Source organism: Notamacropus eugenii, chromosome 5, assembly GCF_028372415.1.
Source record: "Notamacropus eugenii isolate mMacEug1 chromosome 5, mMacEug1.pri_v2, whole genome shotgun sequence".
Taxonomy (NCBI): Eukaryota; Metazoa; Chordata; class Mammalia; order Diprotodontia; family Macropodidae; genus Notamacropus; species Notamacropus eugenii.
The window spans coordinates 59,642,673-59,660,527 of NC_092876.1; the positions used below are offsets into that span (position 1 = coordinate 59,642,673).

The 17,855-nt window shown below is 38.9% G+C and overlaps 1 protein-coding gene across 4 annotated transcripts in view; it reads left to right on the top strand.

Annotated features, from left to right (window-relative positions):
- The window catches only part of OTUD3 (OTU deubiquitinase 3), a 52,543-nt gene that overhangs the window by 15,126 nt on the left and 19,562 nt on the right, over positions 1-17,855 (top strand). Inside the window, exons 8-9 of one of the 4 annotated variants that reach the window (XR_011967049.1) lie at positions 135-2,366; positions 3,248-5,576. Coding sequence is in view for 2 of the 4 variants with exons in the window: in XM_072609126.1 (XP_072465227.1) it covers positions 135-311 (177 nt within the window). In the remaining 2 variants the exon portion in view is untranslated. Of the gene's footprint in view, positions 1-134; positions 5,577-17,855 lie in introns of those variants that run through there. The other 3 variants (XR_011967050.1, XM_072609125.1, XM_072609126.1) reach the window with 3 other exon arrangements.

Consider the following 17,855-nt stretch of genomic DNA (forward strand, 5'->3'; position numbering starts at 1 on the left):
CATACAGAAAAGCTAAAGTTTGTGTGTATATGGGGAGGGTGGGGTTACACTTGCATGTAGTTTTTCCTTTCTTGTAGGCAGCATAAGTCTGTGTCAGACATGTTCACACTGATATGGACAATCTTCTCTTTCAGGTAACAAATAAACAAAAGAGAGAGCAGCAGCGCCTGGAAAAGAAGAAACGCCAGGAGGAGCGACACCGTCAGAAAGTGTCGGAGAATAGGAGTAACAACACAGATAACAATCGCTGTGAGGCAGATGCTAGTGCACAGGTCACCTTGGTGAAGACCTTTGCTGCTCTCAACATCTGACTGGGCTTGGTGTCTTTTAAAACAATAAGCTGATGGAAAATGGATTGCTGAATAGGAAATAGACTAAGCTTTCTGATAAGGCCATCATTTTAAAAAAAAAGAAAGGAAAAAGCTTACAAAACATATACAAAAATATTAGTTTGTCCCTAGCTCTTTTTAATTTAGCATTTCGTTAGTGATGTGTTCTTTTGTGTTCTTGTTTTGACCACATGTGCAGTTCTGTACACCTTCTGTAAAACTCAAGAACTTAGGAATGGTTCATTAGGTCAGTGGAACATTTTATGTGGCTCTGCTCTCCCTGACAATGAGTTCAGTGGTTATGGGCTCTTTCCTTAATATTTGGGGTGAGTTTTGCTGTATTGTTCACAAATTAATTCAACTTAGGTTCAAATTTAGAATGACAAGCCTTTTTTCTTTCCCTGGTTTATATGCAGACATTAAAATACAGGGTAGTTTGCAAATGATCTCCAACTCAGGAACAAGTTTAGATTTCTTTTATTTTCTTCTGATCCTAATTGCGTAGACAAAAATTCAGGAACTGTTTTTCCAAAGCTGTATAATACAGGGGTAGATGGGGCCTATAGTCAGGGTGAAAATCGAATAATTTAGATTTCTCCCCTTCCTGACTTTTGAGTTTCAATCTGGACCAGGTGCTTTTCATGTCTAGTTGTACTCAAGCCATATGCTAGCTAATGCTTCTGACTGTTAAAGAGAGGAGAAAGAAAAAGCAGAATTGTTGATTTCTTGGTACCCATTTCTTTGAAATGGAAAAGATTGCCTTATTGTTTACAAAATATTTCTGGAACTTTGGACATCACTGGATCAGGGTTTTCCTCTCTTTCATAGTAATGAAGGGGAGGTCAAGGAATTCCTGACCTAATGTCTGAGAAGAACTTGCCTTCAAAGGGATTCTTTATGGGTAAGGCTGTTTTTATAAAGGGAGAACCATATATGTTAGGAAGAATGACTTTTGTTTTTTTTCCCAAGTTGACATTTTAAACATCTCAGATTTCTTCCCCTCTGTTTTAGATTTGGAAAGCTGCTATCAAAGATGTCAAGGGAACGTAACTGTGTTGATCCCTGAATTAAAATTTCTTTAGTGTCATGGAAATCAAATTCCTTGTAATAATGAACTTATTTCTCATTTTTGGGATTTTGATAGTGCAAAACCTCACTGCATGCCATTGTGGATCGCAGGTCAGAGCAGGCATCTCAGCTAAGATCCTTAAACTATAAGTCTGATTCTGATGTTGCATAGCAAGGCTTGAGCAATTTGAGTCTTCTCAGGCTTCTTAGTTTGTATGAAGGAAAACTTTTCTATCTGGGAATATCTGCATGTATGGTGTCTAATCTTCAAATTTTGACTGGTTTGTGTGAAAACAGAACTTGTCATTATAAGCTGATTTCCCCATTAAAAAAAAAAAGTTACCCAGTTGTAAAGATTCCCAGAAGGGAGATATACAAAAGCAATATTTGAATTGTGTAGATAATCTTATCTGGGCTGGCCCTGGATTCATGGAATTATCTTTTTAGTAGCAGCATTTATGCTTTCTTTGGTTTGGATGATGTGTTTTGATTTTTTTTTGTCTCCATTTTGATGACCTTTTCATTGGAACATTAACATTTTTCTGGGATTGTTCCCAGGACATTGTGGTTTGGGATTTTTCCAGAATACAGATTGTAATATTTATCAGGTTTCTTAAACAGCTGGGTGGAGACACACCATGCATACTGGTCAGTCTTTTTTTTTTTTTTTCCTTCTCAGTATTGTAGAATCCCTTGAGTTGAGATAGTCTTCATTATTTAAGCAAAAGATTCCTTTTGTCTTTGAGTGTTTTTGAACACTTTTATTAATATTATTTAGCATTGGTTACTCTGTTGGTGTTCATCTCTGGTCACATTCCTAATTGGGACCAAGCTTTTTCTGAATGAGCTGTCTTTCTGTTCTGTTGGGTTTGTGCTCCTGTGTGACAGCTGACAGAGGAGAACGGGCCCCATCAGAAAGACCAAGAAGAGTGATGTGAACGTGAAATTCAGCAGAATTTTTAATCAGAGGTAACTGAAGAGATCCATTATAGGAAATGTTGAAGGAAACTACCTCTTTGCTTCCTTGGTCCCTGTTAGTGGTCAAGAGGAACATATCTGTCTATCTCTAGGAATTTGGGAGGCACTATAAAGATTAAAGGGCACTTATTTTGTCACATCTTCATGTTTCTTGGATTGAATAATTTATAATTTGTAACATTTCTGGGATTAAATGATAGTGGCGCTGTTCATCAAAGCTGCCCCAGTGATTTGTTTTATTGTTTTCTCTCACTTCTTCAGTTGTAAATTGATACTGTTTAAGTGCTTATTTTTAGGAACTGAGGATATGGATTATTATCTTAGTAGGCATCTTTTAGTTTAAGATTTGATTTAAGAATTTACTGCCTCAGTTGCCCATGAAGCAAGATAAATGAAATTCATGTCTGTACCTTGATAGAGCCTTGACATTAGTATGCAGCCACAATTTAGAAAGCTGTATATTTTTTAGTACCAGATAAGGCCACTTTTTGGTGGCTGCTGGCCTAGCCAGGATCACCCATTTGAATCATGACTAGGGATTTAATCTTTGCTTTCATGTTATTGGGAGACAGTAGTGTTAAATGAAGGTATCCCTGAATGCTCTTACTGCAGAGAAAAGAAGGGAGCACTCAGAAGCTCTGTAGGAGTTTAATTAGTAGTACTACATTTATAAAAGTTTTAAAAAGAATTTTTCATATTAGGGTGGGAGGGAAAAAAACTTCATTGGTGGCAGCTGAACCAGAGAGAAATGTATGGGTCAGAGCAGTTATATTTAGTGCTGGAAACTACCAGAATGGATTGTGGAGTTAGATTTTCTATGTGTGTGTGTACAAACTTAATATTCTTTTGACAAACTGAATCTATGCTTTCAGGTGTGATCTCTGGGTGAGGAAGTTGTGGCAAAAAGAAAACTCTTAACTGCTAGTTGAGGATCATCTAGAGTTTCTTCCATAAGCACAGAAAACATTTCCATAGCTCTCTTGGCATCAAGGGTTTGCATTGTGTGACCTCTCCTGTGGAGCAGCTAGACCTGGGCTCAGGAGAAGCCGGAATGTAGGTAATTTCTAGTACTTTGTTAATGCTACTCTAGGGAAACCTTTGCCTGTGAAAGTACAATCGAATAGGGGAGAACCTTTTGTGAATGAGTTAATTGGGCTTTGTTGCTGTCTTGGGCAGTCAGCAAGCCCCCATTGTAAATATGCCCTGACATCTTCTTTCAACTAATATGGTAGATCTTGATTCCATTGCTGCAGTTTTTCTAGTTTAGGGGAACCTCCCTAGGCCTTGCCTGGGTTTTATTGGGTCAACAATAGTGATCTCAGTTCACCATTCCTGAAACTTTTGATCATTTTCAAAGCAGGAAGTAAAGAAATACAAATGTGTACTCTGGGGCAGAAGTAACCTCAGAAAGGCATACTTGCCAACTGGATGCTTACAGAGACAAAGAGTAGAGTTAATTGCATATATAATCTTAGTTGTTCTCCGTTTTTTGGAGTAGAAGTACAGGTATGCACATTTTGGCCTCAGGGCACTATTCGTTTCAAAGCTTTTAACTACAGAAACTATAATTTGCCTATATATTGTTGATCTTAGTTCTTTCCTAGTGTTAGTCATCTCAGATTTCATAGTGGTGTTATTCAAAATCAGAGAGCTTCATACAGTTATGCTGACATGGATGGCATCGTTGATTAATAGACATCACCTTTTACAGGGAGATGTCTTCCTACAAAGTTGAAAATACATTTTTTTAATTGACTATTCTAAAATTTAAGTTTTTGTCCCCAAGTTTTGTCCCCAAGTTGTGATGATAGCTCACATTTACATAATGCTGTGACAGTACTTTTCCCACAATATCCCTGTGAGATTGGCAGTCCAGGTGTTATTCCCTTTTTACAAATGGGGAATCTAAGGCTTGCTCATGGTCACATAGCTAATAATTGTCAGTGGCAGGATTTGAACCCAGGTCTATTGACTCCCAAACCAGCACTCTTTCTATAACACCATGCTGCCTGATGCTGAAAATGATCAGAATCCCTTTAAAATCATATGTTTAAATGAAAGATGGTGATTTACTGAGAACGTAATAATATTGAAAATAAGTCACAAAGTGCAAATACTGTTCTCTATCTCAAAATGTATATCCTGAGGATAGAGCCATATGAGAGTTGTATGCCTTGTCTGTTTCCTGGAGGGTTCTGTTTAGATATTCAGTAGTGTGGGTACCAGTTTTTGAAACTTATTTCCACAAGCATAAATTTCTATATAGTAAATTTCTTTTAAGCCAGTGATGGAGAATCTTTTCTCCCTCCCTCTCCCCTTCTCCCTATGCCCCCATTACCTGACTCTCATGAGGGTTGGTAGGAATACAAGGTAGTTTACCACTTAATGATGATTCTGTGGTCCATATGAAATGAATTCGCAGGTGTGATGCCAGTTCTTATTAGGGAATATCTGAAAGATTGCTTATATGATTTCCTTATAATGGTTTGAACTTGGACATGGAGACCGAACTACTGTTTGTTCATCTGGCTGCTCACTTTGTTGGAGCTTCTGACATGGAAGTGTTTGGGTATGAACCTTATGTTGTTCCGCCCTTACTTCCTCTTTTTTCTGTGGATTAAAGGGCATCTGGTTTCTCTGGCTATCAGTCTGGTACTTCAACAGCCATACATTCACGTAAAAGAAAGAAGAGAGGTGAATTGTCATCTCAAGCCTGCTTGCCTTTTGGTCTGCAGCTGTGGGGCTGGTATACTAGCATGCCTTTTACGAAGGGTGTGAGTGTGTGTTGATGTAAGAGGGGCCTTCTCTTTTTTCAGATTGCACTATACTTGTTCTAGCTTCAGTCTGGAGATATTTAAGACCTCCATGGGGTCATGATCCATAGACTTAGCAAGTCTTGCCTTATCTATGGAAATTGATGATGAGAAACGTGTCCTAGAGTCTAATGTCTGTAGTTTATACCCCAAAGTGTTTTTTTTTTTTTAATTCTGTCAATATAAGCCTTTTTTATTTTTGATTTACCAAAGTACTGTACTTGGCTATTTGCAGTGTTTTCAAACCAAATGTTTCTGTTTTATGTTCTTAATTTTAAATTCTTGGTGCAATAGAAGCTGCAAAGATGTGCCACTTTATCTATGAAAATGGAGTTTTGTATTCTGATGAAATCTAGATTAAAAACCAACTTTAAAGTTGTTTTACCAATGTGTGACCACATTTTGTGAGTGAATGAGACTGAGAATGGCTGGTGTATGGCTGTTGGCATTCTTGGCTTTCTTTTTTTTCTTTTAAAATGCAGTTTAATCACCTACACTTCCCAATATATAAATAAGAAAACAAAACACAAACAGTGCAGCAAAACCAACCAGTGTATGCAAAAAGTATACGATCTTATTTGTAGCATTCTGTACCACTCCATCTTTGTAAAGAATGGGGCCAAAATTTTTGACTGTATTTTCATCAAGTCAACTCACATGTAAAAAATGGGTGCATGTGCCAGACTACTTTTGGGGTCCAGCTTTACATCCATTTGGGGAATGAACTTTTTAAGCAGCTTTTAACCTAGACTAAAATATGTAGTTGTGGTATTCAAGTGACCTTCCCTCCTCCCTCCAAATAATCCTTAAGTTACTTAGAGTGGTGTTGTGAGTAGCTATGCAAATGTCCTTCTATGATCAAGAACACAGAGTTTATTACATGTGCATCACATCTAGGTCTGAGATAGTTTTTGCTCTGGGTGAGTAATATATGATGCTGCCAAAGATTAGTATTCAAATGGAGAAAAGGATGGAGTGCTTATATCTTTGTCTTTCTAAGCTGCTAACGGTTACCTTGGAAAAAAAACAGGTGAAAATTTGAGTGTGAAGCTGTCACTTCACGGAGCAATACCAATCAGCACCCCTAGCCTTTCTTTCACTCCTAATATAGTCAGTTCCATGGTAAATTCATATACAAATGAAAGCAATTTTGGCATTTTGGGGAACCTCTGGTTGCTTTGGTGTAGTGTTTTCTTCCAGCCAATCATGACTTCTTCGGTGTCTTTTTATCCTGTGCTGTTCTAGTCCATGTTACCCTTAAGTCATCCATAAAGGGCTTATTGAATATACCAGAGATCTTCCTCTTGTTCTCTTAAAATTTTATGGAACTAGTGTATTGTTTGGACTGTCCTTGTGTTGTTTCATTCTTGTTATTGCGCACGTCCTTTAAGTTATCTTTGTATACCTCTTCTCACAATCATTAGTAGCGTGCTCGTTGCTTAATAACCATCATTGATCTTTCCATTGCCTTTTGGGTTGCCATTTTAATTCTTCTGAGATCATGGTGTTCCATGATTTGTAACTGTATGATATTGAAAGTCACTGGAAGGACAGAGAAGGACTTTCTGCACCAGTAAGTAGTTTGGGATCAAGTGCACGGTTTGCCAGATAACATTGAATCCTGTCTTCTCTCTGATTCTGGATCCAGCTTACTGTGCATCTGTAACACCTTTCTAAGATACGTACATTGAAGGACTCCTTCTATGGTTGCCTGTCAAGTTACATGTCACAGCTTGGACAATTTTTTTTATTCTGTTTTTTGATGTTGATTAAATTCACCTCTTTAACATTGCTATGGGCTTTTAAGCACTGATCAGGCTTGAATTAGTTAAAATACAGTGTAATCTGAAAGTAGTATTTGGATTAACATCTCTTTTGATTGGGAATCATTTTATTTGAATTTTATGCATGTCCATGACACTGATGGACATCTATGTTGAACATATTTCCTGGTTAATACCTTTTGTAGCTTTAACTCTTTCAGGAAGGTTTTCTTGGAGAAGATCCACAAGGAGGTAGGAGTTTTTATAGATGGTGAGATGCTAGAGATGCCCCTGTTTGCAAATGATAATATTCTGATATCAAACCTCAGAACATTACAGGACCATTTAGTGAAACCCATAATTATCCACAGACAGTGCTAGAAAGGATCACAGTTCTAAAGCTGGGAGGGACCTTCGAGACCATTTCATTCACAGCCTTCAGTTTACATATGAGAAAACTGAGTCCCAGGGAGGTTAAGTGGTTTGCCAGAGGTTGTATAGGTGATATGGCATTTGAAGCCAGGTATTCCCACTCACTTTTCCACTGAGCCCTGCTGCTCCCCTGAGAGCTCAACTTACCACCAGTCAGGTAAAGCTAAATGGATGAAAAATTCCTATTGATGAGACTATGACATGGTGTTGGATAGCCAATGCTTTGAGTTAGTACATCAGTTCCTGTATCTTTGGGATAGAGGCTACAGATGGACAGTGAGTCGGGCCTAGAATTAAATTGAAGGGAAAATGCTGATGGTGGTTTGCATTTGGGATAAGAACAGTAGAAGTCTCTTTGCTTAAGATGATACAAAACCCCATCTTTTTCAACACAAATGTTCTCCTGGTGATGCTTTATGGTTGAGAACAATGATACTACTATTTCTAAAGAATCAGATTTGGAGGGGTCACCAAAAGGGCAGTGGAAAGACATGGGATAAGCATACACATTACAACACATGTTCATTGATTTAAAGGTGTGGCATAAGGGAGGAAATAGCATTGAATCATACCAGCAAAGGAAGTGGGCCTGTCCTGTAGCAAAAAGCAAAGTATATTGGATGGCTAGAGGATTACTTTGACACCTACAAGGTCTAAAATGATCAAAAGGGAGGCCTCTAGTATGTTGTATGGACCTCTGTGGAGAGGCATGAACAAGAATCACACAGGAAGAAGAGGTATGGGTGGGTTGTGATCTGTCTCTCATGTTTAGAATGTTCTCCTGACTCACTCCTTAGCCTTGTTCAAGACTCAGTTCAAATGTTACCTTTTGCCAAATGCTTTTCCTTCTAAGGTTGCTTTTGTCTGGTCTTTATTAATCTTGCGTATACCTATTATATACATTTTTTTTCCTTCATTAGAATGCCAGTTCTTTCAGAGACTATTTTTACCATTTTTTTTGTATGCACAGTACTTGTCACACTTCCTTCCAAACATGGTAAATGCTTAATAAAAGCTCGATTGACTGGTAGCAGTAGGGACAGGGAATACCCATACTGATTAGATCACAGATCCATTGAATTAAGAATATGTATAAACTTTACCCTTCTTGCTGCGGTGAGGTATGTATTGTTCATCATTGTCTCCTCCACAACACCGGGGCAAGAAGCATCTTTTAATTCACAACATCAATGAAAACAAGTCACCTAACTTCACCTTGGAGACCCCAATTAATGGGGAACTGCCTCCCATAGCAGCCCATTCTATATTTAGACAATTCTCATTGCTTGAACAATTTTAATTACCCCTCATGTCAAACTGAAATCTCTTCTATAATTTCCCTCACCCCAGTTGCATTTTGAATATTTTGAGTTCAAGCGAAGTAAAGTAATCCTTCCGCATTCATCTCTTAAAATTCTTATTTGGCTGTCTTATTCTCACTTTTATTTTGTCCATTATTCCAGGTTCTTTCAGTTGATCTTTCTCACAGGCTTCTCACCCTCAGGGTCACCCTACTCTGGCTATATTCCAGCTTTTCAGTGCCTTTCCTGAAACATTTCCAGATACTTCCTTTGTCTTAAACATTGCTTGTAGTAGTGGGACCTAAGAATGGTATCCTTTTTGGGCTGTCATACCCCAAAGTTCATAAGACCAGAGAAATAAACATGGAAGGGAACTTGGAGATCATTTAGTCCTTTCTCTTCATTTGACACAAAAGGAAAGTGAAGGGAAAGGGGGAGGAGTAGGGGAAAGAAAGAGAGAGAAAAGTACAAAGGAAAATTGGAGAGGAGGTGCAGAAAAAAGTTTATCAGAACCTTTACTGATGGAAAAGTCTCATAGCTCAGTCAGCTATATGTCTCTCTCATCCTCCATCCTCAGTTTGTGAAGTTGATTTTTCCACTCCCAAGCATTAGACCTGTACATTTGTCACTATTAAAGGTCATTCTTTTAGCCTGTTCATATCTTTCAGGATTTTAATTCAGTTGACTAACTCCTGTCTTCAGTTTGACTCAACAAGCCTGTATCAAGTATCTACTTTGGGCAAGACACTGTATTCATCTGGGAGGGCAGGGCAGAAGATGGTTACAAAGCCAGTAAGAGAATCCTTAAGGAAGCTTGTATTCTGCTGTGGCTAAACAGCATAGGATCATAGAGTTATAGTGGGAAGGAACCTTAGAGGTCATCTTTTCCAATTCCCATATCTTTCAATGTAGAAATCGAAGACCAGAGAGGTTAAGTGATTTATCCAAGGTCACACAACTATTGAGTGGTAGAGCTGGAATTTGAATATAGTCTGATTCTTAATCCAGTGCTCTTCTCAGTGTCACACTGCCTCAAGTGTAGACAAATAAGGAAATACAAAATACAAAGGAAATGCAAAGTAAAAAAAATGTGTTGGGGACTAGGGAACAGGAAAATGTTCCTCAGGACTTTTCTTGTTGTAAAAGTCTAATATTGGAAATGAAGCTTAATTTGTGCTCTGAAGGGAGCTAGTGGTTTCAAGAGTCAGACGTGAGACAGGAGAGCATTCCAGGCTTGGAGATCAGCTTATGCAGACTCAGAGGAAGGAAATGGCAAGTTTGGGAGAATAGTGAGCAGGCAAATTTCAATGGAATACAGCTTGTGTCATTGGTCTGGAAAGGTGTGTTGGGGTTAAGACTTTCAAGAACTAATGGTGAAGGTCGCGTGTCATCTTTAGACACAGCAGAGTGATTTGCGTTTAAAAAATGTTGAATAGAGCACATTTCTGGTGCGGCAGTCTACTAGAGATTTGCATATAGGTGCAAATAGTAGGTGCCTGATAAATGTTTTTTCATCTGGATTTAGTGTGGAAAGTTTTAAAAAAAAATACTAAGTGGTCTGTAGTAGGTGTCATTAAGGAACTCAAATAGAGGAAAATCAGAAGAATGAGGATTAGGTGCTTTGTATATTACCAGTCATGCTTGTCAAAAGAGATAGAAGACACATTCTGAGCTCTGCAGCATGTGTGCAATATTCAGCTGAGTTAAGAAGACTTTAATATAATGGAAACAACCCGAAAGTTGACTCTGTCTCAGACCCTTAAATTCTTTGCCCTATTATTAATCTACCACTGCTCATCCCTTTCTAAACATTAACCCTAGATCTCTCTCCCTCTCTGCCTTCATACTTGTTCAGCTGTTCCTGAATGCTTTTGAAGGAAATCACAGAGCTTACATTAACTGGGTCCACTATAGATTTGTTATCCACACTTAACTGGGTTTTTACTACTTTACAGCAATCCTTTTGCTCTTTCCTGATTGACTACTTCATTTCCTCCTCATCAAAACCGTTGTTTCACAGATATACTAGGGGTAGATTAACCAAACAAAGGTTAGCTAGAGGTATATGCAAAAGGAAAAATACTTGGAATTGAATACCTTTGATGCAGCTAGTGTTTGAATGCAAAAAAAATCTTTGTATCATATATCTCTGATAAGGACTTCATCTAAGATATATATAGGCAGCTAACAAAGGATGTGAACAAACTATCTGAAAAGAACTGCAAAGAATTAACAGGCATATGAAGTAATGCTCCAAATAATTATTAATGAGACACATAAATCAGAACAATTCTGGACCTTTACCTTATCTCCAGCAAACTGACTTAGATAGAAATAGTCAGTGTTATTAATGTACATAGTAGATCTGTGAATTGATTCAATCATACTGGAAAACAATTTGGAATTATGGGAAGAAAATGACAAAAACATCCATACCCTTTAACCCAGAGAAACTGTTGCCAATCATATACTCCAAGAAGGTCAGTAACAAAGAGCAGGGCCCCGTTTATACCAAAATATTTATAGCAGTGCTTTTTATAGTAGAAAAGAATGGGAAACAAAGCTAGTATCCACCAGCTGGGGAGTGGCTAATCAAGTAGTGATATATGAATGTAATAGACTTTTACTATGCTGTAAAATACAATCTGAGTGCAGAGAAGCATAGGAAGACCAACATGAACTAATGCAAAGTGAAGAAAACCATCTACACAGGGACTGCAGCTGTGTAATGGTAAGAACAACCACCACAAAATAGTTGAGACAGGAGGGGCACTGCCGCAGCCCCCATCTTTGTGAAGGGGGTTCTATTGGTATGGAATACTGCATATAATGTTAGACTTTTGTAATATGTTGCCTAGTTCTATTGAACTGTTTTTCTTTCTCCTTTTTTTCCCTTTCTCTTAAGGGATGGCTCCTAGAGAGGAAGAGGGGAGGAATATATTAGGAAATGTAGGTAATGCAAAAGCAAAAGATCAACAAACATTTATTTCAAAAGTAAATAAAAAGGTTGTTGTAAACGTCCCCCATTCCCCACCTCAATTTATTTCAGCCTCATTCCCTATCTTTGCTTTTGGAGGATGAGTTGGCCCTTCTTGCCAACCTATCTACTTCACTTGTTCCTTCAATCTCATCCCCTCCTATCTCTTTGGGTACTTGCCACTTAGATTGTCCCTATCTCCCTTCTAATTTTCAACACCTCTTTATCTTTTGGCTCCTTGCCTGCTATCTACAAACATGCTCAGATCTCCCTTATCTTTAAAAAGCCATCTCTTCAAGCTATCCTCCTTGTTCCCTCTTTCTATTCATAGCCAAACTCCTAGAAAATACTACTTATCACTCCTTATCTCTACCTCTTACTTTTCTACTCACTTCTCAAACCCTTGCAAATACAGCTTCTTTCTCCAATATTTAACTGAAACTCCTCTCTTCAGGATCATTAGCAGTTTTTTTCTCACTAACTCTAATTGTCTTTTTCGTTTTTTTATCTCTGACTTCTCCTCAGTATTTTGCACCATTGAGCCCTCTGTGATACTGTCTTCTTGAGTTTTCAAGACAATGATCTTTATGATTCTCTTTCTACCTGTTGGACTGATCCTTCTTGCTTTTCTTTGTAGGTTCATCATCCATATCTTGCCTCCAGGGCATTGGTGTACCCAGGGCTCTATCCTGCGCCATCTTCTCTGCCTTTGTATATTCTTTGTGGTCTCATCAACTTTTATGGATTCAGCTATCACCTCTGTGTAGATGACTCCCAAAGTTTATTTTCTAGCCCTCTTCTTTCTCCTGAATTCCAGTCCTATATCTCTTACCTATCTGCTCAAACATGTTCAGTTTGAGAACAGATCTCATCTTTGCCCCTAAACTCTCTCCACTTCCTAACTTCCCTATTACTTTTGAATCTACCATCAATACTTGTAGTCACTTATGATTAATTTTGAATCTATGCTCTCAATCATTCCCCTCTCCTCCCAAATCCAATTATTTGCCAAGTCTTTTTGATGCCATCTCTCAATATTTTGTATTTGTCCCTTTCTTTCCATTCACTACAACCATGCTATTTTAGCCCCTTATCTCTTCTCACCTAGACTATTTCTGTAGCCTCCTAATGGGTCTCTCAAGCATTCCAGCCTTTACCCTTTCCAGTCCATTCTTCATAGCTTTCAAATTGATATTCTTAAAGCACAGATCTTACCATGTTGCTCCACTCTTCCAAAGAAGATTCAGTGATACCTCAAAGGACAGACAAATATATTTTAAAGCTTGTCACAGCCTGGCTAGAGCTTACCTTTCTAGACTCATTACACGCTACTTCCTCTCATGTATTCTCTACTACAGTGTCATTTTGAAAAGACTACAAGTCAAGACCAAGGTGGAGGGAGTGTTGGTACATGATTTTCTCTTTGCAGATGATTGTGCACTCAGTACAGCCTCTGAAGCTGAGATGCAACAAAGTATGGATCAATTCTCTGCTACCTGTGCTAATTTTGGCCTCATAATTAACACCAAGAAAACATAGGTACTCCATCAGATACCACCACACCATCTATACGTGGAACCATCAGTTAAAACAAATGGAGAAGTTTTGAATGCTTTGGATAAGTTCACTTACCTTGGTAGTGTACTTTCCAGGGATGTAGACATTGACAATGAGGTTGATGCATGCATTGTCAGAGCTAGCTCAGTGTTTGGGAGAGAAGAGGTATTAGACTGACTACCAAACTGAATGTCTACAGAGCTGTTGTGCTGACCTCATTGCTGTATGCCTGTGAAACATGGACAGGCTACCAGCGCCATTCCAGAAACTGAATCACTTCCATTTGAACTGTCTTAGGAAGATTCTGAGGATCACCTGGCAGGATAAGGTACCAGACACTGAAGTCCTTGCTCAAGCTGAACTGCCAAGCATTCAAACTATGCTTCAGAGAGTGCAACTCCGGTGGGCTGGCCACGTTGTTCGAATGCAAAATGTACACTTGCCAAAAAGACTGTTTTATGGAAAACTCACATGGGGCAGGTGATCACATGGTGTTCAGAAGAAGCAATTCAAGGACACTCTCAAGGTCTCTCTCAAGAACTTTGGATTTCACCGTGCAACATGGGAGATGCTGGCACAGGACTGCCCAGCATGGTGTGCCCACATCAGAAAGGGTGCTGTGCTCTATGAGCAAAGCAGAATTGATGCAGCAGAAGGTAAATATAGGATGCGCAGATTTGGAATATCCACCCCAAGTATTCACATGGACTATCTGTGCCCAGCCTGTGGTAGAGCATTCCGAGCTCATATTGGTCTGATCAGCCACAGTTGGACACACTTAAATTTCACTTTATCATGATGATGTTATTTTGGTCCTCTTTGAGAATGAAGGACAACCAACCAACCAGCTATAGTGTCAGCTCCCCTCCTCACCCCATGACATTCCATCTTCCATAGACTATTCCTGATGGCTGGAATGCTCTCCCTTCTCTTTTCTGCCTCTTAAAACTTGTTTGATGCTCAGTGTTGTTTGATGCTCAGTTCTTGTGACACTTTCTTCAAGAGGCCTTTTCTGATTCTCAATTGTTAGTCCTTCCCAAGTCATTGCGTATTTATTTGGTATATGTCCTGTATTTACTTCCTTGTGAACATATATCTGTCTAGGAGAATGTCAACTGTTTGAGGGTAAGTACTCTCCCATTTTTGTATAACCATGTCCATTTAGTGCATCCAATGAATTCTCCTAAATCACGTTGCATGTTTCCATTGTACTAAAACCTATGACCCTATTTTACGTAATTGTAACTTTATTGTGATTTTGCTTCAAGGGATTCCTTATTCACACTACTTGATACCTAGTTATATTTGTATCTCTAGTGCCTCACTAGTTATCAAATCCACTGCCATGTCCTGGGTGAGAATTTTGTATGTAGCCATCCTGATGGCTACTTCTCTCTGCCCTGACTAGCCTACATCTAGAGTATTTTGGTCATGCTGCTGTGTTTTAGGAAAGACATTGGCAGACTGGAGCATGTTGAAAAGAAGATGAACAGAGTGAGGGAATTGTAATTCATAACATTTAAGGATCAGTTGAAGGCATTCGAATGAGAATATTTAGTCTGGAGATGAGAAGATTCAAGGAATGAATCAAGGCAAAGCACAGTCATAGAGCATAAGCCTAGAGTTTATAGGGACCTAATCCAATTCCTTCATTGGGAAATGGAAACCTGTGGAAACTGAGGTCCAGAGAGATCAGTCAGCAACCATTCACTGTGTTGGGCAGAATGGACAGAGGAACTTAAAAAGAAGGATTAGCCCAAGGTCACATAGCAAATGGCAGAGGTGGGCTTTGAATCTTAGTATTCTGGCCCTCAAATCAAATGGTCTTGTCACCAGCAAAGGATTATGGATTGATGTGTGGCAGCTAGGTGGCATAGTGGATAGAGCACTGGCCTGGAATTAGGAAGACTCATCTTCCCAGGTTCAGATCTGTCCTCAGTCACTTAACCAAACAAGGTCTCAGTTTTCTCATTGGCAAAATGAGCTGGAGAAGGAAATGGCAAACCACTCCAGTATCTTTGCCAAGAAAACCCAAATGGGGTCATGAAGAGTGAGATATGACTGAATAACAACTGAACAAGGAAAAGCTTCCTGGCAATTAGCTCTGTCCAAAAGTGAATTCAGTTGTTTCTTGACTCCCTGGAGGTCTTCAGGTGGAGCCTGGCTAACCCCCTGTCAGATGTTGTAGGAGAAATCATTGTTTGGGTGTAAGTTATACGAAATGACCCCCAGGTGTCTTGTAATGCTGAGTTTCTGTGAAAATGCATACTGGAAAATTTGTGTCCCATGACCTTTTGGAGATCAGTCCTAAAAATCCACTTTACATCATTAAATCTTTTCAACCTTAATTATCCCTGTGGAGACAGCTCCAGTTATACTGGTTGAAATGGAAGTTTGATGGTGGATGCCAGCCTTTGAGGACCACCACACATGAATAGACTGGCGTTATGGCAGGGCTAGGCATTTGCTGGGGCATATGGTTGTTTTGAGGTTCCCTCCCTACATCCTGTCAAATGGGAGCAATCCTGGTAGCTCAATAGTCTCCTTAGTGCCTTGGGCCCTTGGCCTCAAGCCCTTTTGTTTTGTAAGCTTGATTAGAGCAGGGAGTGTTTCATTTTTTGACCTTATTGTATATTTCCAGTGGCTAGCACAGTGCCTGTCAAGTGGTAGGTGCTTGCTAACTGATTGAGCTGATCTTCAGACTATTGTAGTCACAAAAGGAGCACTACTGTGGTATAATGCCCTTTCTGTCTGCACTGCCCCCTGCCAGGCACTGGCAAAATGGAATCAGAGCTACACACATTGCAGGAAAAAAAATCTTCCTACCTGCTTCGAGAAATTCTGACAGCCTATGGGAGAAAAGCTTAGCTATCTGTAACTATGACTTTTTAAAAAATAATATTTTCTTTTTTCCCCAATTACATGTTAAAACAACTTTTTTTTAAAGTTTTGAGTTCTGAATTCTCTTTCTCCCTTCCTCATTCTCCTCCCCCCCTCTTTGACAGTAAGCAATTTGATATGGTTTATACATATGCAACCATGTAGAACATTTCCATATTAGTCATTTTGTACAAGAAGACTGAAACAGAGAAGAACGAAAGAGAAAAGTGGCACGCTTTAGTCTGCATTCAGACGGTATCAGCTCTTTCTCTAGAGGCAGGTAGAGTGCTTCGTCATGAGCTCTTTGGGATTGTCTTGGGTTATTGTATTACTGAGAACAGCTGAGTCATTCACAGTCGCTCATCGCACAGTGTTCTCTTGGTTCTGCTCTCTTCCCTTTGCATCAAGTCATGTAAGTCCAGTTTTTTCTGAACTCCGCCCACTTGTCGTTTCTTATAGTACATTCACATACCACAGCTTGTTTAGCCGTTCCCTGACTGACAGGCATCTCTTTGATTTCCAGTTCCTAGCCACCACAAAAAGATCTGCTGTAAGTATTTTTGTACATATAGGTCCTTTTCTCTTTTTTTATGATCTCCTTGGTATGTAGATCTAGCAGTGGTATTGCTGTATAAAAAATATGTACAGTTTTATAGCCATTTGGGCATGTAACTATAACTCTTAAAGTCAATTCTCAACCACAGAGTTTATTTAAGATACATAATTTCTAGATATATTAGCTTGAGAAGAAAATGAAATGAACTTGATCTCTTCAAATGCTGTTTGGTTTGTGTTTTGTGCTTCTAGAAAGTCTTGGGATTTATCAGGTGAATTTCAAAGATTAAGTGCACTTGGGCTGCCTTGATTTCTTTTTTAAATAAATGTTTTATTGGTATTTTTTGCATAGCATGCATTTCCCCTGTATTCCTCCCTAGCTTTAATCACTTTTCAATCATTTTTGAGTTTTAGCAGTGTCTACATTTTGATCTTAAAACACATGACAGTCAACATCCCTCAAGGAAAGAACTCTGCATACTACTTCTCTAGCCAGTTTTACTTCTCTCAGTTGCTGAGAGGATCTGTTCAGGGACACTGAAGGTTAATGATTTTCCAGTGCTCACCTGTTGTAGATAAATGAACTTAATTCAGGCAGTTTTGAGCCATGGACCTATTTCTGGGAAGCAGGTGGATTTAGAATCCAGTGGAAAGAATGCTGGATTTAGAATGAGGGAATCTGGGTTTGAAGCCCAGCTCTGATACTTATTAGTAGCATGACCAAAGAAAAAGTTTTTGCCTCTCAGAGCTTTGGTTTCCTGATTTGTGAAATGATAATAATAAGTACACTATAATAATAATGCTTTCTAAATTTTGAAGTGCTATATAACTGTGAACCATTATTATTCATATAAATTAATCTGTCTCCTATGAGAAACGACACAGCTTGCTGTAAATAATTCCTCAACTCCCTTTCCTCATGATGTACAAAGCTGAAGGATGTCTCTGACAGGCATTTTCACAAAAGAGTATAAAAGAACAGAAAAATAGTATCAGTAAAATCAGAACCAAATTCTCAGATTAACATGAAGAGAATCAGAAATGTAAGCACAATTTTCATTCCAATTTTCAAGATCCTTGTTGAACGCTCCCTGCTATTTAATGTATAGGATCCCTGTGCTACTGCCTTGCTCCACCTTCTACCTTGAACCCTTCCTGGTTGTCCAGCTCCTGTCCTGGGGTTCTAGGATCCTGACTGAGCA